We start from the raw sequence: 27519 nt of genomic DNA, 5'->3' as shown, positions 1-27519 counted from the left end.
CATCACTCCTTCCCATCCTCCTTCCATCACTCCTTCCCATCCTCCTTCCATTAACCCTTTCCCACCCTCCTTCCATCATTCCATCCCACCCTCCTTCCATCACTCCTTTCCATCCTCCTTCCAATCCTCCTTCCATCACTCCTTCCCATCACTCCTTCCCATCCTCCTTCCATCACTCCTTCCATCACTCCTTCCCATCCTCCTTCCATCACTCCTTCCCATCCTCCTTCCCATCACTCCTTCCCATCCTCCCATCACTCCTTCCCATCCTCCTTCCCATCCTCCTTCCCATCACTCCTTCCCATCACTCCTTCCCATCCTCCTTCCATCACTCCTTCCCATCCTCCTTCCATCACTCCTTCCATCACTCCTTCCATCACTCCTTCCCATCACTCCTTCCATCACTCCTTCCATCACTCCTTCCCATCCTCCTTCCATTAACCCTTTCCCACCCTCCTTCCATCATTCCTTCCCACCCTCCTTCCATCACTCCTTCCCATCCTCCTTCCAATCCTCCTTCCATCACTCCTTCCCATCACTCCTTCCATCACTCCTTCCCATCACTCCTTCCATCACTCCTTCCATCACTCCTTCCATCACTCCTTCCATCACTCCTTCCATCACTCCTTCCCATCCTCCTTCCATTAACCCTTTCCCACCCTCCTTCCATCATTCCTTCCCACCCTCCTTCCATCACTCCTTCCCATCCTCCTTCCAATCCTCCTTCCATCACTCCTTCCCATCACTCCTTCCCATCACTCCTTCCCATCCTCCTTCCATTAACCCTTTCCCACCCTCCTTCCATCATTCCTTCCCACCCTCCTTCCATCACTCCTTCCCATCCTCCTTCCAATCCTCCTTCCATCACTCCTTCCCATCACTCCTTCCATCACTCCTTCCCATCACTCCTTCCCATCCTCCTTCCATCACTCCTTCCCACCCTCCTTCCATCACTCCTTCCCATCCTCCTTCCATCCTCCTTCCCATCCTCCTTCCCATCACTCCTTCCCATCCTCCTTCCATCACTCCTTCCCATCACTCCTTCCCATCCTCCTTCCCATCACTCCTTCCATCACTCCTTCCCATCCTCCTTCCATCACTCCTTCCCATCCTCCTTCCATCACTCCTTCCATCACTCCTTCCATCACTCCTTCCATCACTCCTTCCATCACTCCTTCCATCACTCCTTCCCATCCTCCTTCCATCACTCCTTCCCACCCTCCTTCCCATCCGCCTTCCATCACTCCTTCCCATCCTCCTTCCATCACTCCTTCCCATCCTCCTTCCATCACTCCTTCCCATCCTCCTTCCATCACTCCTTCCCATCCTCCTTCCATCACTCCTTCCCATCCTCCTTCCATTAACCCTTTCCCACCCTCCTTCCATCATTCCTTCCATCACTCCTTCCCATCCTCCTTCCATCACTCCTTCCCATCCTCCTTCCATCACTCCTTCCATCACTCCTTCCCATCACTCCTTCCATCACTCCTTCCATCACTCCTTCCCATCCTCCTTCCCATCCTCCTTCCATCACTCCTTCCCATCCTCCTTCCCATCACTCCTTCCCATCCTCCTTCCCATCACTCCTTCCCATCCTCCTTCCCATCACTCCTTCCCATCCTCCTTCCCATCACTCCTTCCCACCCTCCTTCCCACCCTCCTTCCCATCACTCCTTCCCATCACTCCTTCCCATCCTCCTTCCCATCACTCCTTCCCATCCTCCTTCCATCACTCCTTCCCATCCTCCTTCCATCACTCCTTCCATCACTCCTTCCCATCACTCCTTCCCATCCTCCTTCCATCATTCCTTCCACCCTCCTTCCATCACTCCTTCCCATCACTCCTTCCCATTCTCCTTCCATCACTCCTTCCCATTCTCCTTCCATCACTCCTTCCCATTCTCCCATCACTCCTTCCCATCCTCCTTCCATCCTCCTTCCATCCTCCTTCCCATCCTCCTTCCATCACTCCTTCCATCACTCCTTCCATCACTCCTTCCCATCACTCCTTCCCATCCTCCTTCCCATCACTCCTTCCCATCCTCCTTCCATCACTCCTTCCAATCCTCCTTCCATCACTCCTTCCCATTCTCCTTCCATCACTCCTTCCCATTCTCCTCCCATCACCCCCTCCCATCACCCCCTCCCATCACCCCCTCCCATCACTCCTTCCCATCACTCCTTCCCATCCCTCCTTCCCATCCTCCTTCCCATCCTCCTTCCATCACTCCTTCCCATCCTCCTTCCCATCCTCCTTCCCATCACTCCTTCCCATCCTCCTTCCATCACTCCTTCCATCACTCCTTCCATCACTCCTTCCCACCCTCCTTCCATCACTCCTTCCATCACTCCTTCCCACCCTCCTTCCATCACTCCTTCCCATCCTCCTTCCATCCTCCTTCCCATCACTCCTTCCCATCCTCCTTCCATCACTCCTTCCCATCACTCCTTCCATCACTCCTTCCATCACTCCTTCCCATCCTCCTTCCATCCTCCTTCCCATCCTCATTCCATCACTCCTTCCCATCACTCCTTCCCATCCTCCTTCCATCACTCCTTCCCATCCTCCTTCCATCACTCCTTCCATCACTCCTTCCATCACTCCTTCCATCACTCCTTCCATCACTCCTTCCCACCCTCCTTCCCACCCTCCTTCCATCACTCCTTCCCACCCTCCTTCCATCACTCCTTCCCATCACTCCTTCCTTCCTCCTTCCCATCACTCCTTCCCATCCTCCTTCCATCCCTCCTTCCCACCCTCCTTCCCATCACTCCTTCCCATCACTCCTTCCCATCCTCCTTCCATCATCTCCTTCCATCACTCCTTCCATCACTCCTTCCATCACTCCTTCCCATTCTCCTTCCATCACTCCTTCCCATTCTCCTTCCATCACTCCTTCCATCACCCCCTCCCATTCTCCTTCCATCACTCCTTCCCATCACTCCTTCCCATCACTCCTTCCCATCACTCCTTCCCATCCTCCTTCCATCACTCCTTCCCATCCTCCTTCCATCACTCCTTCCCATACTCCTTCCATCACTCCTTCCCATACTCCTTCCATCACCCCCTCCCATCACCCCCTCCCATCACCCCTCCCATCCTCCTTCCCATCACTCCTTCCCACCCTCCTTCCATCACTCCTTCCATCACTCCTTCCATCACTCCTTCCCATCCTCCTTCCATCACTCCTTCCCATCACTCCTTCCCATCCTCCTTCCCATCACTCCTTCCCATCCTCCTTCCATCACTCCTTCCCATCCTCCTTCCATCACTCCTTCCCATCCTCCTTCCATCACTCCTTCCCATCACTCCTTCCCATCACTCCTTCCCATTCCTCCGTCCCATCCTCCTTCCATCACTCCTTCCCATCCTCCTTCCCATCCTCCTTCCATCACTCCTTCCATCACTCCTTCCCATCACTCCTTCCCATCCTCCTTCCATCACTCCTTCCCATCCTCCTTCCACCACTCCTTCCCATCCTCCTTCCACCACTCCTTCCCATCCTCCTTCCATCACTCCTTCCCATCCTCCTTCCACCACTCCTTCCCATCCTCCTTCCCATCACTCCTTCCCATCACTCCTTCCCATCACTCCTTCCCATCCTCCTTCCCATCCTCCATCCCATCCTCCTTCCCATCCTCCTTCCCATCCTCCTTCCCATCCTCCTTCCATCACTCCTTCCCATCCTCCTTCCATCACTCCTTCCCATCCTCCTTCCATCACTACTTCCCATCCTCCTTCCATCACTCCTTCCCATCCTCCTTCCATCACACCTTCCCATCCTCCTTCCATCACTCCTTCCCATCCTCCTTCCATCACTCCTTCCCCACCCTCCTTCCATCACTCCTTCCCACCCTCCTTCCATCACTCCTTCCCACCCTCCTTCCATCACTCCTTCCCATTCTCCTCCCATCACCCCCTCCCATCATTCCTTCCCATCCTCCTTCCATCACTCCTTCCATCCTCCTTCCCACCCTCCTTCCATCACTCCTTCCCATCCTCCTTCCATCACTCCTTCCCATCCTCCTTCCATCACTCCTTCCCACCCTCCTTCCATTAACCCTTTCCCACCCTCCTTCCATCATTCCTTCCCACCCTCCTTCCATCATTCCTTCCCACCCTCCTTCCATCACTCCTTCCCATCCTCCTTCCATCACTCCTTCCCATCCTCCTTCCATCACTCCTTCCCATCACTCCTTCCCATCCTCCTTCCATCACTCCTTCCATCACTCCTTCCATCACTCCTTCCATCCTCCTTCCATCACTCCTTCCCATCACTCCTTCCCATCCTCCTTCCATCACTCCTTCCCATCCTCCTTCCATCACTCCTTCCATCACTCCTTCCATCACTCCTTCCATCACTCCTTCCCATCCTCCTTCCATCACTCCTTCCCATGACTCCTTCCCATGACTCCTTCCCATCACTCCTTCCATCACTCCTTCCCACCCTCCTTCCATCACTCCTTCCATCCTCCTTCCATCACTCCTTCCCATCCTCCTTCCATCACTCCTTCCCATCCTCCTTCCATCACTCCTTCCCATCCTCCTTCCATCACTCCTTCCCATCCTCCTTCCATCACTCCTTCCCATCCTCCTTCCATCACTCCTTTCCCACCCTCCTTCCATCATTCCATCCCACCCTCCTTCCATCACTCCTTTCCATCCTCCTTCCAATCCTCCTTCCATCACTCCTTCCCATCACTCCTTCCCATCCTCCTTCCATCACTCCTTCCCATCACTCCTTCCCATCACTCCTTCCCATCCTCCTTCCATCACTCCTTCCCATCCTCCTTCCATCACTCCTTCCCATCCTCCTTCCATCACTCCTTCCCATCCTCCTTCCATCACTCCTTCCCATCCTCCTTCCCATCACTCCTTCCCATCCTCCCATCACTCCTTCCCATCCTCCTTCCCATCCTCCTTCCCATCACTCCTTCCCATCCTCCTTCCATCACTCCTTCCCATCCTCCTTCCATCACTCCTTCCCATCACTCCTTCCATCACTCCTTCCATCACTCCTTCCCATCCTCCTTCCATTAACCCTTTCCCACCCTCCTTCCATCATTCCTTCCCACCCTCCTTCCATCACTCCTTCCCATCCTCCTTCCAATCCTCCTTCCATCACTCCTTCCCATCACTCCTTCCATCACTCCTTCCCATCACTCCTTCCATCACTCCTTCCATCACTCCTTCCCATCCTCCTTCCATTAACCCTTTCCCACCCTCCTTCCATCATTCCTTCACACCCTCCTTCCATCACTCCTTCCCATCCTCCTTCCAATCCTCCTTCCATCACTCCTTCCCATCACTCCTTCCCATCACTCCTTCCCATCCTCCTTCCATTAACCCTTTCCCACCCTCCTTCCATCATTCCTTCCCACCCTCCTTCCATCCTCCTTCCCATCCTCCTTCCAATCCTCCTTCCATCCTCCTTCCCATCACTCCTTCCATCACTCCTTCCCATCACTCCTTCCCATCCTCCTTCCATCACTCCTTCCCACCCTCCTTCCATCACTCCTTCCCATCCTCCTTCCATCACTCCTTCCCATCCTCCTTCCCATCACTCCTTCCCATCCTCCTTCCATCACTCCTTCCCATCACTCCTTCCCATCCTCCTTCCCATCACTCCTTCCATCACTCCTTTCCATCACTCCTTCCATCACTCCTTCCATCACTCCTTCCATCACTCCTTCCATCACTCCTTCCATCACTCCTTCCCATCCTCCTTCCATCATCTCCTTCCCACCCTCCTTCCCATCCTCCTTCCATCACTCCTTCCCATCCTCCTTCCATCACTCCTTCCCACCCTCCTTCCCATCCTCCTTCCATCACTCCTTCCCATCACTCCTTCCCATCCTCCTTCCCATCCTCCTTCCATCCTCCTTCCCATCCTCCTTCCATCACTCCTTCCATCACTCCTTCCATCACTCCTTCCATCACTCCTTCCATCCTCCTTCCCATCCTCCTTCCATCACTCCTTCCCATCCTCCTTCCATCACTCCTTCCCATCCTCCTTCCATCACTCCTTCCCATCCTCCTTCCATCACTCCTTCCCATCCTCCTTCCATCACTCCTTCCCCACCCTCCTTCCATCATTCCTTCCATCACTCCTTCCCATCCTCCTTCCATCACTCCTTCCCATCCTCCTTCCCATCACTCCTTCCCATCCTCCTTCCCATCACTCCTTCCCACCCTCCTTCCCATCACTCCTTCCCATCACTCCTTCCCATCCTCCTTCCCATCACTCCTTCACATCCTCCTTCCATCCTCCTTCCCATCCTCCTTCCATCACTCCTTCCATCACTCCTTCCCATCACTCCTTCCATCCTCCTTCCATCATTCCTTCCCACCCTCCTTCCATCACTCCTTCCCATCACTCCTTCCCATTCTCCTTCCATCACTCCTTCCAATCCTCCTTCCATCACTCCTTCCCATCACTCCTTCCATCACTCCTTCCCATCACTCCTTCCATCACTCCTTCCATCACTCCTTCCCATCCTCCTTCCATTAACCCTTTCCCACCCTCCTTCCATCATTCCTTCCCACCCTCCTTCCATCACTCCTTCCCATCCTCCTTCCAATCCTCCTTCCATCATTCCTTCCCATCACTCCTTCCCATCACTCCTTCCCATCCTCCTTCCATTAACCCTTTCCCACCCTCCTTCCATCATTCCTTCCCACCCTCCTTCCATCACTCCTTCCCATCCTCCTTCCAATCCTCCTTCCATCACTCCTTCCCATCACTCCTTCCATCATCTCCTTCCCATCACTCCTTCCCATCCTCCTTCCATCCTCCTTCCCACCCTCCTTCCATCACTCCTTCCCATCCTCCTTCCATCCTCCTTCCCATCCTCCTTCCCATCACTCCTTCCCATCCTCCTTCCATCACTCCTTCCCATCACTCCTTCCCATCCTCCTTCCCATCACTCCTTCCATCACCCTCCTTCCCATCCTCCTTCCATCACTCCTTCCATCACTCCTTCCATCACTCCTTCCATCACTCCTTCCATCATCTCCTTCCATCACTCCTTCCATCACTCCTTCCATCACTCCTTCCCATCCTCCTTCCATCACTCCTTCCCACCCTCCTTCCCATCCTCCTTCCATCCCTCCTTCCCATCCTCCTTCCATCACTCCTTCCCATCCTCCTTCCATCACTCCTTCCCATCCTCCTTCCATCACTCCTTCCCATCCTCCTTCCATCACTCCTTCCCATCCTCCTTCCATCACTCCTTCCCATCCTCCTTCCATCACTCCTTCCCATCCTCCTTCCATCACTCCTTCCCATCCTCCTTCCATCACTCCTTCCCATCCTCCTTCCATTAACCCTTTCCCACCCTCCTTCCATCATTCCTTCCATCACTCCTTCCCATCCTCCTTCCATCACTCCTTCCCATCCTCCTTCCCATCACTCCTTCCCATCCTCCTTCCCATCACTCCTTCCCACCCTCCTTCCCATCCTCCTTCCCATCACTCCTTCCCATCCTCCTTCCCATCACTCCTTCACATCCTCCTTCCATCACTCCTTCCCATCCTCCTTCCATCCTCCTTCCATCACTCCTTCCCATCACTCCTTCCCATCCTCCTTCCATCATTCCTTCCCACCCTCCTTCCATCACTCCTTCCCATCACTCCTTCCCATTCTCCTTCCATCACTCCTTCGCATTCTCCTTCCATCACTCCTTCCCATTCTCCCATCACTCCTTCCCATCCTCCTTCCATCCTCCTTCCATCCTCCTTCCCATCCTCCTTCCCATCCTCCTTCCATCACTCCTTCCATCCTCCTTCCATCACTCCTTCCCATCCTCCTTCCATCACTCCTTCCCATCCTCCTTCCATCCTCCTTCCATCCTCCTTCCCATTCCTTCCCATCCTCCTTCCATCCTCCTTCCCATCACTCCTTCCATCACTCCTTCCATCCTCCTTCCCATCCTCCTTCCATCCTCCTTCCCATCCTCCTTCCCATCCTCCTTCCATCCTCCTTCCATCACTCCTTCCCATCCTCCTTCCATCACTCCTTCCCATCCTCCTTCCATCACTCCTTCCATCCTCCTTCCATCACTCCTTCCATCACTCCTTCCCACCCTCCTTCCCACCCTCCTTCCATCACTCCTTCCACCCTCCTTCCATCACTCCTTCCCTTCCTCCTTCCCATCACTCCTTCCCATCCTCCTTCCATCCCTCCTTCCCACCCTCCTTCCCATCACTCCTTCCCATCACTCCTTCCCATCCTCCTTCCATCACTCCTTCCATCCTCCTTCCATCACTCCTTCCCATTCTCCTTCCATCCTCCTTCCCATTCTCCTTCCATCCTCCTTCCCATTCTCCTTCCATCACCCCTCCCATTCTCCTTCCATCACTCCTTCCCATCACTCCTTCCCATCACTCCTTCCCATCCTCCTTCCATCCTCCTTCCCATCCTCCTTCCATCACTCCTTCCCATACTCCTTCCATCACTCCTTCCCATACTCCTTCCATCACCCCATCCCATCCTCCTTCCCATCACTCCTTCCCACCCTCCTTCCATCCTCCTTCCATCACTCCTTCCCATCCTCCTTCTATCACTCCTTCCCAACCTCCTTCCCATCCTCCTTCCCATCACTCCTTCCCATCCTCCTTCCATCACTCCTTCCCATCCTCCTTCCATCCTCCTTCCCATCCTCCTTCCATCACTCCTTCCCATCATCCTTCCCATCCTCCTTCCCATTCCTCGGGTCCGTCATCCTCCTTCCATCACTCCTTCCCATCCTCCTTCCCATCCTCCTTCCATCATCCTTCCATCCTCCTTCCCATCATCCTTCCCATCCTCCTTCCATCCTCCTTCCCATCCTCCTTCCACCACTCCTTCCCATCCTCCTTCCATCCTCCTTCCCATCCTCCTTCCACCACTCCTTCCCATCCTCCTTCCATCACTCCTTCCCATCCTCCTTCCCATCACTCCTTCCCATCCTCCTTCCCATCCTCCTTCCCATCCTCCTTCCCATCCTCCTTCCCATCCTCCTTCCCATCCTCCTTCCCATCCTCCTTCCATCACTCCTTCCCATCCTCTCTTCCATCACTCCTTCCCATCCTCCTTCCATCACTCTACTTCCCATCCTCCTTCCATCACTCCTTCCCATCCTCCTTCATCACACCTTCCCATCCTCCTTCCATCCTCCTTCCCATCCTCCTTCCATCCTCCTTCCCATCACTCCTTCCATCACTCCTTCCCATCATCTCCTTCCATCACTCCTTCCCACCCTCCTTCCATCCTCCTTCCCACCCTCCTTCCATCACTCATCTTCCCACCCTCCTTCCATCACTCCTTCCCATTCTCCTCCCATCACCCCCTCCCATCACCCCCTCCCATCACTCCTTCCCATCATTCCTTCCATCCTCCTTCCCATCTCCTCCTTCCATCACTCCTTCCATCCTCCTTCCATCACTCCTTCCCATCCTCCTTCCATCACTCCTTCCCATCCTCCTTCCATCACTCCTTCCCACCCTCCTTCCATTAACCCTTTCCCACCCTCCTTCCATCATTCCTTCCCACCCTCCTTCCATCATTCCTTCCCACCCTCCTTCCATCACTCCTTCCCATCCTCCTTCCATCATCCTTCCCATCCTCCTTCCATCCTCCTTCCCATCACTCCTTCCCATCCTCCTTCCATCATCCTTCCATCACTCCTTCCATCACTCCTTCACTCCTTCCATCCTCCTTCCATCACTCCTTCCATCACTCCTTCCCATCCTCCTTCCATTAACCCTCCTTCCCACCCTCCTTCCATCATTCCTTCCACCCTCCTTCCATCCTCCTTCCCATCCTCCTTCCATCCTCCTTCCCATCCTCCTTCCATCACTCCTTCCCATCCTCCTTCCATCATCTCCTTCCCCTTCATCCTCCTTCCCATCACTCCTTCCCATCACTCCTTCCCATCCTCCTTCCATCACTCCTTCCATCACTCCTTCCCATCCTCCTTCCATCCTCCTTCCCATCCTCCTTCCATCACTCCTTCCCATCCTCCTTCCCATCACTCCTTCCCATCCTCCTTCCATCACTCCTTCCCATCCTCCTTCCATCACTCCTTCCCACCCTCCTTCCATCCTCCTTCCATCACTCCTTCCATCACTCCTTCCCATCCTCCTTCCCATCACTCCTTCCCATCCTCCTTCCATCCTCCTTCCCATCACTCCTTCCCATTCTCCTTCCATCACCCCCTCCCATCACCCCTCCCATCACCCCTTCCCATCCTCCTTCCCATCCTCCTTCCCATCTCTCCTTCCCATCCTCCTTCCCATCACTCCTTCCCATCCTCCTTCCCATCCTCCTTCCCATCCTCCTTCCCATCACTGCTTCCCATCCTCCTTCCATCACTCCCTCCCATCCTCCTTCCCATCCTCCTTCCCATCCTCCTTCCCATCCTCCTTCCCATCCTCCTTCCCATCCTCCTTCCATCACTCCTTCCCATCCTCCTTCCATCACTACTTCCCATCCTCCTTCCATCACTACTTCCCATCCTCCTTCCATCACACCTTCCCATCCTCCTTCCATCACTCCTTCCATCACTCCTTCCCATTCTCCTTCCATCACTCCTTCCCATTCTCCTCCCATCACCCCGTCCCATCACCCCCTCCCATCACTCCTTCCCATCATTCCTTCCCATCCTCCTTCCATCACTCCTTCCATCACTCCTTCCCATCCTCCTTCCATCACTCCTTCCCATCCTCCTTCCATCACTCCTTCCCATCCTCCTTCCATTAACCCTTTCCCACCCTCCTTCCATCATTCCTTCCCACCCTCCTTCCATCATTCCTTCCACCCTCCTTCCATCATTCCTTCCCACCCTCCTTCCATCACTCCTTCCCATCCTCCTTCCATCACTCCTTCCCATCCTCCTTCCATCACTCCTTCCCATCACTCCTTCCCATCCTCCTTCCATCCTCCTTCCATCACTCCTTCCATCCTCCTTCCATCACTCCTTCCATCACTCCTTCCATCACTCCTTCCCATCACTCCTTCCCATCACTCCTTCCCATCCTCCTTCCATTAACCCTTTCCCACCCTCCTTCCATCATTCCTTCCCACCCTCCTTCCATCACTCCTTCCCATCCTCCTTCCATCACTCCTTCCCATCCTCCTTCCATCACTCCTTCCCATCCTCCTTCCATCACTCCTTCCCATCACTCCTTCCCATCCTCCTTCCATCACTCCTTCCCATCACTCCTTCCCATCACTCCTTCCCATCACTCCTTCCCATCCTCCTTCCATTAACCCTTTCCCACCCTCCTTCCATCATTCCTTCCCACCCTCCTTCCATCACTCCTTCCCATCCTCCTTCCATCACTCCTTCCCATCCTCCTTCCATCACTCCTTCCCATCCTCCTTCCATCGTCTCCTTCCCATCACTCCTTCCCATCCTCCTTCCATCTCCTCCTTCCATCACTCCTTCCCATCCTCCTTCCATCACTCCTTCCCATCACTCCTTCCCATCCTCCTTCCATCACTCCTTCCATCACTCCTTCCCATCACTCCTTCCCATCACTCCTTCCCATCACTCCTTCCCATCACTCCTTCCCATCACTCCTTCCCATCATCTCCTTCCCATCCTCCTTCCATCACTCCTTCCATCACTCCTTCCCATCCTCCTTCCATCACTCCTTCCCATCCTCCTTCCATCACTCCTTCCCATCCTCCTTCCATCACTCCTTCCCATCCTCCTTCCCATCACTCCTTCCATCATCTCCTTCCATCACTCCTTCCCATCCTCCTTCCATCACTCCTTCCCATCCTCCTTCCCATCCTCCTTCCCATCCTCCTTCCCATCCTCCTTCCATCACTCCTTCCCATTCCTCCTTCCCATCCTCCTTCCATCACTCCTTCCCATCCTCCTTCCATCACTCCTTCCCATCCTCCTTCCCATCCTCCTTCCATCACTCCTTCCCATCCTCCTTCCCATCCTCCTTCCATCACTCCTTCCCATCCTCCTGCCCATCCTCCTTCCCACCCTCCTTCCCACCCTCCTTCCCATCACTCCTTCCCATTCTCCTTCCATCACTCCTTCCCATCCTCCTTCCATCACTCCTTCCCATCCTCCTTCCCATCACTCCTTCCCATCCTCCTTCCATCACTCCTTCCCATCACTCCTTCCCATCCTCCTTCCATCACTCCTTCCCACCCTCCTTCCATCACTCCTTCCCATCACTCCTTCCATCACTCCTTCCCATCCTCCTTCCCATCCTCCTTCCCATCCTCCTTCCCATCCTCCTTCCCATCACTCCTTCCCATCACTCCTTCCCATCACTCCTTCCCATCACTCCTTCCAATCACTCCCACCCACCCTCCTTCCATCACTCCTTCCCACCCTCCGTACCATAATCTCTCTGTCCCCTTACCACCTCCTCTTCCTCCTCCCTCCATCCCATAACTTCTGAATGATGGTGACAGGGGTGGTGTTCTGTAAATAGCCTCCTTGCAGCCCTCTGTAAGCCACAGCTCGGTGGCACGGCATGTAGCTCTTCAGTTATGCAATAGTGGAATGCTCATTAGGTCGCAGGCCAGGGTTGGCGGGGCACGGACGCTTTGCAGCAAAGTCTGTGTTGATTTGACCGTAAATCAACAGGACAACACCAAACGATGCCTTTGTTGTTTAAACACATGCAAGGGAGGGGTTTGCGGTTTCTGCACTGGCAAACTATAACGTGAACTTTCATTTAGTTATTTCACCTATTGTGTTAGCGAGATGTTAAGTACATCTGAGAACATACAAGTGTACATGTTGTGTGTTTTCGATGCTGCACCTGCTTCAACAGAGTGGCGTTAGAGTGAACGACACAACACACTGCAGTACTGTAGTAGAGGGCCAGAGCCTGCTTGTGGTTTGGCCTGTAGGAAGTGTCTTGCACTGTGTTGGTATGTCATTAGTGGGCTTGATCGTTGTGAAATGAATGTTCTGTGGTGGTGAAGGTGGTCCCATGCTTTGAGAGTGGTGGTGGGATAAACCCCTCCCTGCTTGGGCTTCTCAGTATTGCTGAGCTGAGTCGGCCTCATCTGTTTCTCAGTCTTTCCCCTCCAATCTCTTTCCCGCAGGACATAGTAACCCCATGGACATGCCGGGCAGAAACCTGTACGACGAGAGAGACAGCGGCATCGCCAGATCAGGTAATGACTCTTAACTAAATCCAGGATTGGCCTCTCTAGACTAAGCCTTCTGTGTGTCTCTGAGATGATGTAGCTAGGTAAGTAGGTATTGGCACTAGAATCACCTCGGTGTGTTCTCTCTCTCTGAACCATCTCTAAACAAGAGGGATGCAACTAATGGGTTTGGATGAATCCATATTCTACTGGGTCACGGCTGCAGACCGGTCAGCTCCCCATAGCATTCCTTCTCTTCAAACTGGAGTGGGAGTGACACCAGGGCTGTGCCCATAGGACTCTAGTCTAAAGTAGAGCACTATGTAAAGAATTGTGGTGCCATTTGAGACCATTTAGTGACACCAGCTTATGCTCCATCCTCCTCTGTAATGTTGGCATAGCGGAGACGTTAACGGACACACTTTTGCGTTGACCCCGCTGCCAGAGTTTAGCCCTCCTCCATCCTCTATAGGGGTGTGGAGGAGAGAGAGATGCTGGAGAACCTTGTGCAGTGGAAACTGACCCCCAGCCCTTGCATCAGCGGCATGAGGGGAATCTCACTTTCTGTTGAACACCCGCGTTACATGCATATGCTTAAATATAGCAGCTCCCACAACCCGGTACTAGTAAATGAAGTTCTAATTTGGTCCCCTCTCCTCTCCTACACACACACACACACACACACACACACAACTCCTCCTACTCCTATACGCCTCCCCTAGTCGTCAATCACCCACACATTTGGCATCCCTCCTTTGATCTATGCCTACGTGACGGCAACGTGAGTTGCATACACCCTCCACATACCTGGTATTGGACCAGCTTTTCTTGTAACATCATGTGACTGTGAGGTGATATTGAATGTCCCAGCCATGCTCTAATAATCAGGGTGGGCTGTGGGAAGCTGAACTAATGCAGTGTGGATGTGTTGTATGTGTTTTTTCCCCTGTTCTGTTGTGTGTGAGTAACCTCATTGACTGAATCACTGACTCTTCTGTTCTCTCCTCTCTCATTCCTCAAATCCTCTTTTTTTGCTCTCTACACTTCTATGGCTCTCTCTGTGCTCTCATCTTCCCCTCTTTCATTCCTCTCACTCGCTCCATCTCTGCCTCCCCCTCCGTCCCTCCCTACACAGCGTCTCTGAGCAGTCTGTTGATTACTCCGTTCCCCTCCCCGGGCTCCTCCCTCACCAGCAGCCAGGCCAGTAGCTACCAGAGACGCTGGCTCCGCAGCCAGACCACCAGTCTGGAGAACGGGGTCTTCCCAAGATGGTGAGAGACTGCAGCTCAACACATTTACAGCCGCGCACTCCTTCTGGTGTCCCCCTGTCAGGGCCTCTCGTATGTCCATGTGAAGTGGAACCCGCAATGACTTCCTCTAATTCCAGCAGGCATACTGCAATATACAAATAACTGAACAGTATGGTGATGATGGTGTGTGGGCCCACTGGCTCACTCCCTGAGTCTAACTACACATAGCAGCTACACTGGCACTGGCGTTTGCTTTGAATAGTAAATGACCAGTAGGCTGTTACAAATGACATTTTTGTTTTGGCCTACAACCAGTTCCCAGAAGTCAAAGGTGAGCTGAAGAGCTCTCTGACTTTGTGTACCTGTGTGTTTTTAGATGCAGAAAAGCATGTTGACTCTAATCACACTGCAAAGACGTGATACAGATCAGCACCTCAGTCCTGGTTATATCAACACCATCGTAGACATCTAGAAGACCCATAGCTTGTGGTTGTTACCTATTGTCTATGGTTTTTACCCCAGATCTGAGAGTTTATGCCATCATACTCCTCTGTAAGGCATCATTTACCTTTTCTTTTGTCCTTGGACTTTAGCCTGTTAAGAATCCTGTTGTTCACTTCTCCATAGTACCTGTCTCTGTGCAACCCCATAGATTTAGGTTGATGTTTATGGCATTCCCCCTTGCTCCAGGTCTGTGGAAGAAAGCTTCAATATGTCGGACGAGAGCGGAGGTCCCAGCCTGGGCGTGGCCAGGAAGAAGAAGATAGCCATCGGTGTCATCTTCCTCCTCTCCCAGGACGAAGAGGAGAACATCAAGTTCCAGGAATTCTTCTTCTCCCACTTCCCCCTCTTCGAGAGCCACATGAACAAACTAAAAAGTGCCATTGAACAGGTGAGGAGCACCTCACATAGATATTGTGGTCGGTGTGTGGAAGTCTCCCTGGTGTATTTGACAGATGTTAGATATAGTACATTTAATCAGACTTGCTCAGTGTGTTAAACATATACAATGTAAAGTGCATTCGGAAAGTATTTAGACCCCTTCCTTTTTCCCACATTTTGTTACGTTACAGCCTTTTTCTAAAATTGATTTAAATAAAAGAAATTCTCTCATAAATCTACACACAATACCCCATAATGACACAGTGAAAACAGGTTTATAGAAATGTTTGTAAATGTATTGAAAATAACATACCTTGTTTACATCAGTATTCAGACCCTTTGTTATGCGACTCGAAATTGAGCTCAGGTGCATCCTGTTTCCATTGATCATCCTTGAGATGTTTCTACAACTTCATTGGAGTCCACCTGTGGTAAATTCAGTTGATTGGACATGGTTTGGAAAGGCACACACCTGTCTATATAAGGTCCCACAGTTGACCGTGCATGTCAGAGCAAAAACCAAGCCATGAGGTCGAAGGAATTGGAGACAGGATTGTGTTGAGGTACAGATCTGGGTAAGGGTACCAACAAACCTCTGCAGCACTCCACCAATCAGGCCTTTATGGTAGAGTGGCCAGGTGGAAGCCACTCCTCAGTAAAAGACACCTAAAACAAGATTCTCTGGTCTGATGAAACCAAGATTGAACTCTTTGTCCTGAATGCCAAGTGTAACGTCTGGAGGAAACCTGGCACTATCCCTATGGTGAAGCATGGTGGTGGCAGAATCATGCTGTGGGGATATTTTTCAGCGGCAGGGACTGAGAAACTAGTCAGAATCGAGGGAAAGATGAATGGAGCAAAGTAAAGAGAGATCCTTGATGAAACCCTGCTCCGGAGCGCTCAGGACCTCAGACTGGCGCGAAGGTTCATCTTCCAACAGGACAACGACCCTAAGCACACAGCCAAGACAACGCAGGAGTGACTAAAGGACAAGTCTCTGAATGTCCTTGAGTGGCCCAGCCAGAGCCCGGACTTGAACCCAATCGAACATCTGTGCAGCGACGCTCCCCATCCAAGCTGACGGAGCTTGAACCTTCCAGAAGGATGACCAAGGATGAACCTTCCAGAAGGATGAGGATCTGCAGAGAAGAATGGCAGAAACCCCCACAAATACTGGTGTGCTAAACTTGTAGCGTCATACCCAAGAAGACTCGAGACTAATCGCTGCCAAAGGTGCTTCAACCAAAGTACTGAGTAAATGGTGTGGATACTTATGTAAATGTGATATTTCAGCTTTTTATTTTTAATAACTGAACTACAATTTAAAAAAAAAAACTGTTTTTGCTTTGTCATTATCGGGTATTGTGTGTAGATTGATGAGGGGGAAAAAACAATATAATCAATTTTAGAATAAGGCTGTAACATAACAAAATGTGGAAAAGGTTAAGGGATCTGAATACTTTTCGAATGCACTTTATGTTGGCCTAAAATGGAAAAATAAAAACCATTGACTTCTGTTAGATCTGTCATGGGTCATGTTTACTGAAGGCTGTATGTATTTATGGGTCACAGTTCTTGTACGTTAGTGTAGCCTGCCACTCTTTTCTCCACTCTTCCCCTCCCTCTTTAATGACATGACATGGCATGCCTCTAACACGCCTCTTTTCTCATAAAAAGGCCATGAAAATGAGCCGGCGATCAGTTGATTCCAGTCAGAGGGCTCTGGCCTATAGCCGCATGGTGGATGGCCTCAATGAATTCAGGTGAGTTACTGTCAAGTGTTTACTGAGACCAAGGCAAACTGCACTGAGAATGTAGCAGAGGAAAATCCCTTAGCTTGTTACCTAGGAGCCCAGGGAGGGAGGGGGTGGGGGTCAAGAGGTGGAGGCATGGTTTGTTGCAATAGGGACTCGGATAAAATATAGTGTCAGAGAGCAGAAGATCATTAATCCACACGTTAGTTTAATAGTGATAGGTTTGGTTTCTGAGCTTTAGGTATTATTAATCATTATTTATATTATTAATCATTAGGTATATTATTAATCTTTAGGTATATTATAAATCATTAAGTATATTATAAATCATCAGGTATCATCAGGTATATTATTATTCATTGGCAGGTATATTATTCATCGGCAGGTATATTATTCATTGGCAGGTATATTATTAATCATTAGGTATATTATTCATCGGCAGGTATATTATTCATCGGCAGGTATATTATTCATCATTAGGTATATTATTAATCATTAGGTATATTATTCATTGGCAGGTATATTATTAATCATTAGGTATATTATTTATTGGCAGGTATATTATTTATTGGCAGGTATATTATTAATCATTAGGTATATTATTCATTATTAGGTATATTAGTCATCGGCAGGTATATTATTCATCGGCAGGTATATTATTCATCGGCAGGTATATTATTAATCATTAGGTATATTATTAATCATTAGATATATTATTCATTGGCAGGTATATTATTAATCATTAGGTATATTATTCATCGGCAGGTTTATTATTTATTGGCAGGTATATTATTAATCATTAGGTATATTATTCATTATTAGGTATATTATTCATCAGCAGGTATATTATTCATCGGCAGGTATATTATTAATCATTAGGTATATTATTCATCGGCAGGTATATTATTAATCATTAGGTAGGTTAAATCGTCAGGTATATTATTAATCATTAGGTATATTATTAATCATTAGGTATATTATTCATTGGCAGGTATATTATTCATTGGCTGGTATATTATTAATCATTAGTTGTATTATTAATCATCAGGTATAATAGACATGAGGGGTGCCTTAAGTAAGCTTGGGAGAGGCTGAGTGCAGGGAAAAGGATCCCATGTAGCAGTACTGATAAGGGGAGGAACCGTTTAAGGCCCAGATCACCACCCACAGTGGGGTATGTATACTACCATGGGTGAAACCATATTTTTGTCTGAATGCAGCTGTATTGGCCCTCTGGGTAGTATAAACTTGGTTAAGCTTTCATAGAGTAAAAAAACTCAACTGACACTGAGAATTAGAACCTAACAATAGTCAGTGGCGTAGATATCATCTGACCTTCCTAACTGGGTAGCGTCCACACGGGGTGTTTTCTCAGACCCAGCCAAAATAAGCACATTAATAATCTGCACTGTAAGCAGAGAGGGAGCACGCAGTCCCTACCGGTCCTGTCCACACTCACAAATGGTGATGAAGCGCCAGCTACACCCATGCTGCTCCCAGTGCATGCTGGGAACCCCACTGCTGCAGAGCCAGTTACGAGGGAGGGAAAGGAGAGACGTGTGGGGCGGCTTGTGTCTCTGCACCACTGGCCACATGCTCGGACTCTTTCTCCTAGCTGAAGGCTTCCCATTGCTGCAGTCATATGCCTGCTGGCGCGGTGCCACAGCAAACCGAGCCCCAGCTGAGGAAACACGATCTTTCTCACACAGTGTCCAGGCTACCAGAATAGTCAATTATATGTCAGTGCCATCAGCAGGAAGGCCAATTTCACTGAGGAAAAAACAAATATTTCTAATATCTCACCTTCAGCGTCTAAATATACATCCACTGATGTATATTTGTTTTTGACTGTTAGGCCTCTTAGGTCATGGAACATGATGGTGCAAAACAGAAGATATGCCTTTTGATGTTGTTGACCTGTTTTCCCCTCAGAGTAGGATAGAAAACAGTTCAATCAGACTATTATTTTAGGGATACTATGGTGCGTGCGTCTTAATGTTTCATTTTTTATCATGTGTTGGTCATTGTTAGTCATTAATGATGCATGCTGTGATAAAACAATTTCCCAAGTTGGTATTAATAAAGTAATACTCTACTCTCGTAATGACACAGTCTGGCCTAACCAACGCCCAGAGCCACGGTCTGGCCTAACCAACACCCAGAGCCACAGTCTGGCCTAACCAACACCCAGAGCCACAGTCTGGCCTAACCAACACCCAGAGCCACAGTCTGGCCTAACCAACACCCAGAGCCACAGTCTGGCCTAACCAACACCCAGAGCCACAGTCTGGCCTAACCAACACCCAGAGCCACAGTCTGGCCTAACCAACACCCAGAGCCACAGTCTGGCCTAACCAACACCCAGAGCCACAGTCTGGCCTAACCAACACCCAGAGCCACAGTCTGGCCTAACCAACACCCAGAGCCACAGTCTGGCCTAACCAACACCCAGAGCCACAGTCTGGCCTAACCAACACCCAGAGCCACAGTCTGGCCTAACCAACACCCAGAGCCACAGTCTGGCCTAACCAACACCCAGAGCCACAGTCTGGCCTAACCAACACCCAGAGCCACAGTCTGGCCTAACCAACACCCAGAGCCACAGTCTGGCCTAACCAACACCCAGAGCCACAGTCTGGCCTAACCAACACCCAGAGCCACAGTCTGGCCTAACCAACACCCAGAGCCACAGTCTGGCCTAACCAACACCCAGAGCCACAGTCTGGCCTAACCAACACCCAGAGCCACAGTCTGGCCTAACCAACACCCAGAGCCACAGTCTGGCCTAACCAACACCCAGAGCCACAGTCTGGCCTAACCAACACCCAGAGCCACAGTCTGGCCTAACCAACACCCAGAGCCACAGTCTGGCCTAACCAACACCCAGAGCCACAGTCTGGCCTAACCAACACCCAGAGCCACGGGAGGCACTGCAGTATGTTGATTGGATATCTGTCAGGGTCGGGATATGAAGAAAACGGGTGCTTTCGGTTCCACAGGGAGGTTAATTTAACGGAAATGGTAATGTACTGAACGACCAGTTGAAGAATGATGGTGTTCCAGAGGGAGGTTGTATGGTGTATGTGCTGCTCGAAGTTAGCCATTTTCTAAATGGTCACACCCATTGATCAGGCCACACCCACCAAACGGGAGCAAACCTACCACAAAGGCTGTTGAAGAATGGTGCGCACCGTTTTGGGGAAACGTGTCGTTTAGTACAAACAGTCCAACGTTGAATCGAAATGAACGCGCACCTGCTCAAGAGTCTCTTCATTTCTTGACTGACTTGATATGCTTTGCCCGCACAATCGGTATAGAGGTCAGAGGGAATGACCTTAGATGCGGTCGGTTTTTAAATGTCCACTGGACTAGACATACCTTCACGTCCGTCGCTACCTTAAAGTTCAGCTGCTCAGACGGGCTTTAAGGATAGACCCTTAGCTGGCTTCCCCACGTCAGGGAAAGAAAGAGCTGTCACAACCCATGCCACACCTGGGGCTTTTAATAGGTTACTACATACTAGGTACTGAGAAGTGTTGCTGGGATGAACTTTACCAAACGCTTCTGGAGTTAGGTGTTCGTTGAATTATAACAGGATTCTAGTTAAGCCATTTCAGCATATTTCCCTGCGGTGTGTCAAAATTCAGTTAAAAACCGTGTTGCCCAAAATGTTATGTTACCAATGCTACAGTTTTAACAGGAGGCACCTTTTTCAGCCTGTCGGTCAGGTAACTTGAACCCTGGGTTCAAGTGGGGTTTTTGGTGTTCATCTTTCAATTCTGTGAATTTTTGTCTGGGAAAGACCTTGTACAAATCATCAATCTCCTTACTACCTGTCATATCCTGTCTATAACCTATACACTACTTGTTTTCCTCAGTCATCAGCAAACATCTGGGCTCTAAAACTATAATTACGCCCTATAATTCCACACATTCCTCCATCCTCAGAGATTCCCTCAGCTCTGTGTAAAGCTCTGGACGGCTGCCCGCTGTGGAATTTCCAGACGCTGAATTGCCTCAGAGAGAGGGTCTCCCTTGTAAGCAGGGCCTGGACAGAGAACTGTGGCCCTCTTGTTCACCCCGAGACAATGATGGCTTGTGTTTCTCCCTCCCTCTCTCCAGGACGACCATCGTCAACCTTTACACCATGCCCCGCGTGGCCGAGCCCGTTTGGCTCACCATGATGTCTGGAGCCCCTGAGAAGAACCAGCTCTGTGGACATTTCATGAGGGAGCTCGCCCTACTCATGGAGCAGGCCTCAAAGAACCAGTTGAGTGCTCCTGTCTGTCTCTGTATGCCTGTCTGTGTGTTACTGTGTGTGTGTGCGCGATACCTATTATTTTTTTGCTGCATTCAATAGTGAATGAGCTGCAAAGTCAGAAATCCCTGCCAATCTTTAGCTTGTTATGTCGATGTTACAAAACCAAGCTGAATCATTTGTCAATGTATCAATTGGTAGCAAGACATCCATAGAACTTCTCCGATGTTCCACTCACTGCATTAGTATGCAGTAGTCTACGACGGTCTGCCTCGTGATTTAGACTGACCAGTGACCACTGTGTCGTATCTCTGAATGATCACGAGATAGAGAATAGGGAAGTAGCAGAACACGAGGCTGCGGTGGTGGAGATAAAGAAAAACGTGTCAAACAGAGAGTGAAAGACATTAGAGTTCTGTACCCCAAATGGCACCTCAATCCCCCCCCCCTTGGTCAAAAGTAGTGTACTTCATAGGGAATAGGGTGCCATTTGAGGTACAGACAGTCTGTGCCTAACCCAACTGCTCTCTCTTCCTCATCTCCCAGGTTCCTCCCTGCCCTCCTCACTGCCATTCTCACCAACCACCTGGCCTGGGTGCCCACTGTCATGCCCAACGGACAGCCGCCTATCAAGATCTTCCTGGAGAAACACTCTTCTCAGAGCGTGGATAGGCTGGCCAAGAGCCACCCCTACAACCCACTGTGGGCCCAGCTCGGTAAGAACAGACCAGGACTCTGGTTGAAAACCTCTTCAGTCTTAGGTGATAGTGCTTCCACGCACATGTGGGATGGGGATTAAGCTAGCCAGAGGCTAGTCCTTTTCAGACCAGGCTAGTAGAAAATGTGCCAAACTAGCTCCACAGGCCTGTGAAATTGGGTCTTTTCAAATAAGAATTTGTTCTTAACTGACTTGCCTAGTTAAATAAAGGTAAAAATACATATATAAAAAATACTAGGTAGTGGGCTTCATTTTAGCACAGGCACAGTTTGGAACTTTGGTGTACAACTCCACATAGTGGCTGAACAGGAGAAATGCAGCACTGAGCAGTGATACAGATGGGAGAGTGAAGGAAATCTCCAAATGTTAAAGGGAAAAAATAAGTTCTACACATTTGACCCCATTTTCATATTCAAAATGTGGCTTTACTTATGCAACAAAGTGAAAATAAGAAACGTGTTAACTGTGGTGTTTGTTTTGTGACTAGGTGACTTGTACGGGGCCATCGGCTCCCCGGTGCGTCTGTCCAGGACAGTAGTGGTGGGGCGGAGACGGGAGCTAGTTCAACGACTCCTCTATGTGCTCACCTACTTCATCCGCTGCTCTGAGCTGCTGGAGACCCACATGCTGGACAGCACTGAGGACGAGGCCATCGTCATCCCAGGCTCTCTCATCACCACCTCGCTGCAGCGTGGGGAGGTGGAGGAGTCAGACTATGTGCTGGTCACCGTGCACAAGCCCAGCGGAGACTACCTCAGCCAGGGTCCCGAGCCCCAAGAGGACAGCAGCTACCCCTCACACAGTAACAACAGCTTGCAGTGCAGCACCTACACTGAGGCTGGCCCTAAGGAGGGGGACAGTAGTAACAACAGCCAGGGCTCCAAGAACAGTGTCCTGCAGGCCCAGGCCCACTCCAGCCACAACACTAACGCTGTGCCCATCATCCACATGGAGGATGTTCGTGAGCCCACGCCGCTCAAGGAGTCACCACCTGCCTTTCTGGAGGCCAAGCTGGAAACAGTGGTGCGTGTGGGCTCCGCCTCCCCCAGGGAGACAGTGGTGCGTGTGGGCTCTGCCTCCCCCAGGGAGCAGGTCTGTGTGCTGCTGGAGACGAAGCCTGAGACCGAGTTAGAGGTCAAGGCCAGCGAGAAGGAGGGGGTGGAGAGTCTGCCCATCAAGGTGTTCCACTCTTCTGGGATACCACTGGAGAAGAAGCCACCTGACAAGACCGTACCTGTACCCTGCCCCTTTCTGTCAAAACACCAGGAGGAGCCGGCCACCAAAGTGCTGTTTCTCATCGGCGACCCCCAGTCTCCGGGATCGGACACAGAGAGCAGGAGGAGGAAGCTTGAGGAGGACATTAAGAAGCACAAGAAATGCATCAAAGAGAAACAGAGGCAGCAACCGCAACTACAACAACAGCAACAATTGCAACCGCAACAACAACTACAACAGCAGCAACCGCTACCTCAACAACAACCGCAACCGCAGCAACAACAACAACCGCAGCATCAACAACAGCAACCGCAACTACAGGAACCGCAACAACCGCAACTACAGGAACCGCAACTACAGGAACCGCAACAACCGCAACTACAGGAACCGCAACAACCGCAACTACAGGAACCGCAACAACCGCAACTACAGGAACCGCAACTACAGGAACCGCAACAACCGCAACTACAGGAACCGCAACTACAGGAACCGCAACTACAACAACAGCAACCGCAACTACAGCAACCGCAACCACTACAACAGCAACCGCAACCACTACAACAACAGCAGCAGAGTGGATGCGGTGACGGCGGTGATCAGAGGGTGAAGTCTACTACCAGCATATCACCCGACCAAACCAAGACCAATGCTGGAGGAAAGAAGACTCTGATGCGTGTCTTCAGCAAGATGCCCCAGTGGAACCCTGTCAGCGAGGAATGCTCAGAGCTGTTCGACGAGTACTTCAGTGATGACAGCCCTGTAGAGACCAGGACTATAGACGATGTGGTGAAATGCCTGGACTTGTCAAACGGCACGGACAAAACCCAGAAAGAGCTTCTGGACCCTTCGGGAGTCCAGAATAGCAGTTGCTGTATGGGACATGGGGATCAGGGACAGAAGGAAACAGGGCAGGTGGGTGTGGGACCGGGGGGTGTTGGTGGGGATGAGGCTGATGTCCAGACCTGGTGTATGGGGGAGGCTGACGTCCAGGCCAGGTGTGGGGGTGAGGCTGACGTCCAGGCCAGGTGTGGGGGTGAGGCTGACGTCCAGGCCAGGTGTGTGGGGGTGAGGCTGACGTCCAGGCCAGGTGTGGGGGGAGGCTGACGTCCAGGCCAGGTGTGGGGGAGGCTGACGTCCAGGCCAGGTGTGGGGGGAGGCTGACGTCCAGGCCAGGTGTGTGGGGGGAGGCTGACGTCCAGGCCAGGTGTGGGGGAGGCTGACGTCCAGGCCAGGTGTGGGGTGGGGGCTGACGTCCAGGCCAGGTGTGGGGTGGGGGCTGACGTCCAGGCCAGGTGTGGGGGGCTGACGTCCAGGCCAGGTGTGGGGGGCTGACGTCCAGGCCAGGTGTAGGTGTGGCTCTACAGACACATCAGAGGCACGCTCCTGTAGAAGTTGTTCTGCTGAGCAGAACATGTGCATCCTGATTTCAGTAACCGTCCCCAAAGGGGCCCAACAAAAGAAGGGGGCCCCGCTTAATGACTGTGAGATCCCTCGGAACGAGAGTTCGGACAGTGCGCTTGGGGACAGCGAGAGCGAAGATGCAGGGCAGGACGTCCACAGGCAGAGTGATAGCGACACCTACTACAAAGATGATCATGAGCCAGATGAGTGGCAGGAAGAGGTGGAGGTCCCCTTCCCTGGGTGAGATACACACTGCTAGTGATGTCAACATTATAAACGTGTTGGCCTTCATATTAGGTTTTCAAGACACATATCAACTTTTATGTGAGTTGCATTTCTGGGTTACAATATGTTCTGATGTCTATGCCATGTTTTAAATCAACAGGTCAAAGTTGGTGGAGCATTTCTCCAAACCGAGCATTGCCAACTTTGGGAGGTCACTGTTCGGAGGGTACTGCACAACCTATGTGCCGGACTTTGTTCTGCAGGGGATGCCCAACGATGACAAACTCAGGCAGGGCCTCATGTCAGAATTAGCCCACGCTGTACAGGTAAGAGACTGCTTTATACCTGAAGCACTGAAGTTTGTGTTAAAACTGGATTATGAGTCTTTATGCTTGCTTGAGGCTCATAAGGCATCAACAGGAGTGCACCGCTGTATCTGGTCTGCATCTGTCGGAGCACAAAGTTTTCTCTTCTTTTCGCAGCATCCAGTGTTGGATGAGCCCATTGCAGAGGCGGTCTGCATTATCGCAGACACTGATAAGTGGACGGTGCAGGTAGCCAGCAGCCAGAGACGAGTCACGGACAACAACAAACTGGGGAAGGAGGTCCTGGTGTCCAGCCTTGTGTCCAGCCTGCTCCAGTCCACCCACCTGCTTTACAAGATGAACCTCTCCCCCAACTTTGTAAGTCCATGCAAATAACAAATAACTATGCAGTTATTAGCACTGTAAAAAAAATCCCTACTCAGTAACACGTTAACACGAGGCCAATCGGTAACGCGAGGCCAATCGGTAACGCGAGGCCAATCGCTAACGCGAGGCCAATCGCTAACGCGGGGCCAATCGCTAACGCGGGGCCAATCGCTAACGCGGGGCCAATCGCTAGCGCGAGGGGCCAATCGCTAGCGCGAGGGGCCAATCGCTAGCGCGAGGGGCCAATCGCTAGCGCGAGGGGCCAATCGCTAGCGCGAGGGGCCAATCGCTAGCGCGAGGGGCCAATCGCTAGCGCGAGGGGCCAATCGCTAGCGCGAGGGGCCAATCGCTAGCGCGTAACACGGGGCCAATCGCTAGCGCGTAACACGGGGCCAATCGCTAACGCGTAACACGGGGCCAATCGCTAACGCGTAACACGGGCCAATCGCTAACGCGTAACACGGGGCCAATCGCGTAACTATCGCGCGTAACACGGGGCCAATCGCTAACGCGTAACACGGGGCCAATCGCTAACGCGTAACACGGGGCCAATCGCTAACGCGTAACACGGGGCCAATCGCTAACGCGTAACACGGGGCCAATCGCTAACGCGTAACACGAGGCCAATCGCTAACGCGTAACACGAGGCCAATCGCTAACGCGTAACACGAGGCCAATCGGTAACACGAGGCCAATCGGTAACACGAGGCCAATCGGTAACACGAGGCCAATCGCTAACACGAGGCCAATCGCTAACCGGTAACACGAGGCCAATCGCTAACCGGTAACACGAGGCCAATCGCTAACCGGTAACACGAGGCCAATCGCTAACCGGTAACACGAGGCCAATCAGTAATACAGTTGTAATTGAGTTTGACATCCCTTTCCACAGTGCATAATGCACCTTGAAGACAGACTCCAGGAGATCTACTTCAAGAGTAAAATGCTGGCAGAGTACCTGAAGGGACAGACTAGAGTGCACGTCAAGGAGCTGGGGATGGTCCTGGGGTGAGCACCTAAACCGTTTTCATATATTGGCTCTGTCCAAAAAGACACCTATTCCCTATATAGTGCACTACTTTTGACCAGAACCCTATGGGAATAGGGTCCCGTTTTTTGTCAGATCAGTATTGTGATCCATGTTGTCTTTCTGTTCTTAAAAGGCCCAATGCAGTTGTTTTTATCTCAATATCAAATAATTTCTGGGTAACAATTAAGTACCTTACAGTGATTGTTTTCAATTAAAATGGTCAAAAAATAGCTTCTTAGCGAGAGCAATTTCTCAAGAATTTTGCGAGGACTGCCAGGGCATAGTTATTACAGAGAGTTTTGGAACTCTCTTTCTTATTGGTCTATTAACTTATTTACCACTTGGTGATGTCACCAGGCAAGCCAAAACTACATCCCACCAAAACATGCTGAAATTTCAGGCTCTTTTTTTTCAAACAGCTCTTACACTAAAAGGACATTATCATAATTTTCACAATTTGACAGTATTACTCCAACCTCAAGCGTAACTCAATATTAGGAAGGTGACCTTAATGTTGTGTATACTCAGTATACATACAAAACACAGGGAAGTCAAGTTTGACTGCACTGGGCCTTTAAAAAACTTCACTGTGTTATTTACATATCATTAACAATCACAGTAACTGAATTAGGAGAATAAACCCTTGGCTTGTTGTTCTGTTCTTCACCTATGTACAATATTCTAAGCATGGCTCTTATCATTCAGTATTGAGTCCAGTGACCTACCCCTGCTGGCCGCGGTGGCAAGCACTCACTCTCCCTACGTGGCCCAAATACTGCTATAATAGATGGAACCAAAGCCAGAGGTGGCGGGTGACTGTGGATTGGAGCAGCCGGATACTGTGCTTCACCCTGGCCCAACACGTCGGCTTGACCCTGTTCACCGACGCCCTGCTGATGCTCTGAGAGGGCCGGTGCAGTGCAGAGTCTCCTGGACAAGGTGTGCATCCCAAATTGCATACTATTCAGAAGTTGTACACTAT

The 27519-nt window shown here is 51.0% G+C and overlaps 2 protein-coding genes across 3 annotated transcripts in view; both read left to right on the top strand.

Annotated features, from left to right (window-relative positions):
- The window catches only part of LOC112228255 (folliculin-interacting protein 1), a 67016-nt gene extending 42710 nt beyond the window's left edge, over window positions 1-24306 (top strand). For both annotated transcript variants that reach the window (XM_024393424.2, XM_024393422.2), the window contains 7 exons: window positions 13068-13139; window positions 14248-14383; window positions 15053-15254; window positions 16922-17007; window positions 21121-21267; window positions 21803-21972; window positions 22462-24306. In XM_024393424.2, coding sequence (XP_024249192.2) covers window positions 13068-13139; window positions 14248-14383; window positions 15053-15254; window positions 16922-17007; window positions 21121-21267; window positions 21803-21972; window positions 22462-24293 — 2645 coding nt within the window. In that variant the 3' untranslated portion in view covers window positions 24294-24306. The remainder of the gene's footprint in view (window positions 1-13067; window positions 13140-14247; window positions 14384-15052; window positions 15255-16921; window positions 17008-21120; window positions 21268-21802; window positions 21973-22461) is intronic.
- Window positions 24307-24495: 189 nt separating this feature from the next.
- Window positions 24496-27519, top strand: part of LOC121841403 (folliculin-interacting protein 1-like) — a 4650-nt gene continuing 1626 nt past the window's right edge. The window contains exons 1-4 of the mRNA XM_042309543.1: window positions 24496-24830; window positions 24976-25141; window positions 25298-25498; window positions 27243-27519. The exon at window positions 27243-27519 is cut by the window's right edge and continues 1626 nt beyond it. Coding sequence (XP_042165477.1) covers window positions 24601-24830; window positions 24976-25141; window positions 25298-25498; window positions 27243-27248 — 603 coding nt within the window. The 5' untranslated portion in view covers window positions 24496-24600 and the 3' untranslated portion in view covers window positions 27249-27519. The remainder of the gene's footprint in view (window positions 24831-24975; window positions 25142-25297; window positions 25499-27242) is intronic.

Source organism: Oncorhynchus tshawytscha, linkage group LG30 (genome assembly GCF_018296145.1).
Source record: "Oncorhynchus tshawytscha isolate Ot180627B linkage group LG30, Otsh_v2.0, whole genome shotgun sequence".
Lineage (NCBI taxonomy): Eukaryota > Metazoa > Chordata > Actinopteri > Salmoniformes > Salmonidae > Oncorhynchus > Oncorhynchus tshawytscha.
This window is presented reverse-complemented; position numbering and strand designations above follow the sequence as displayed.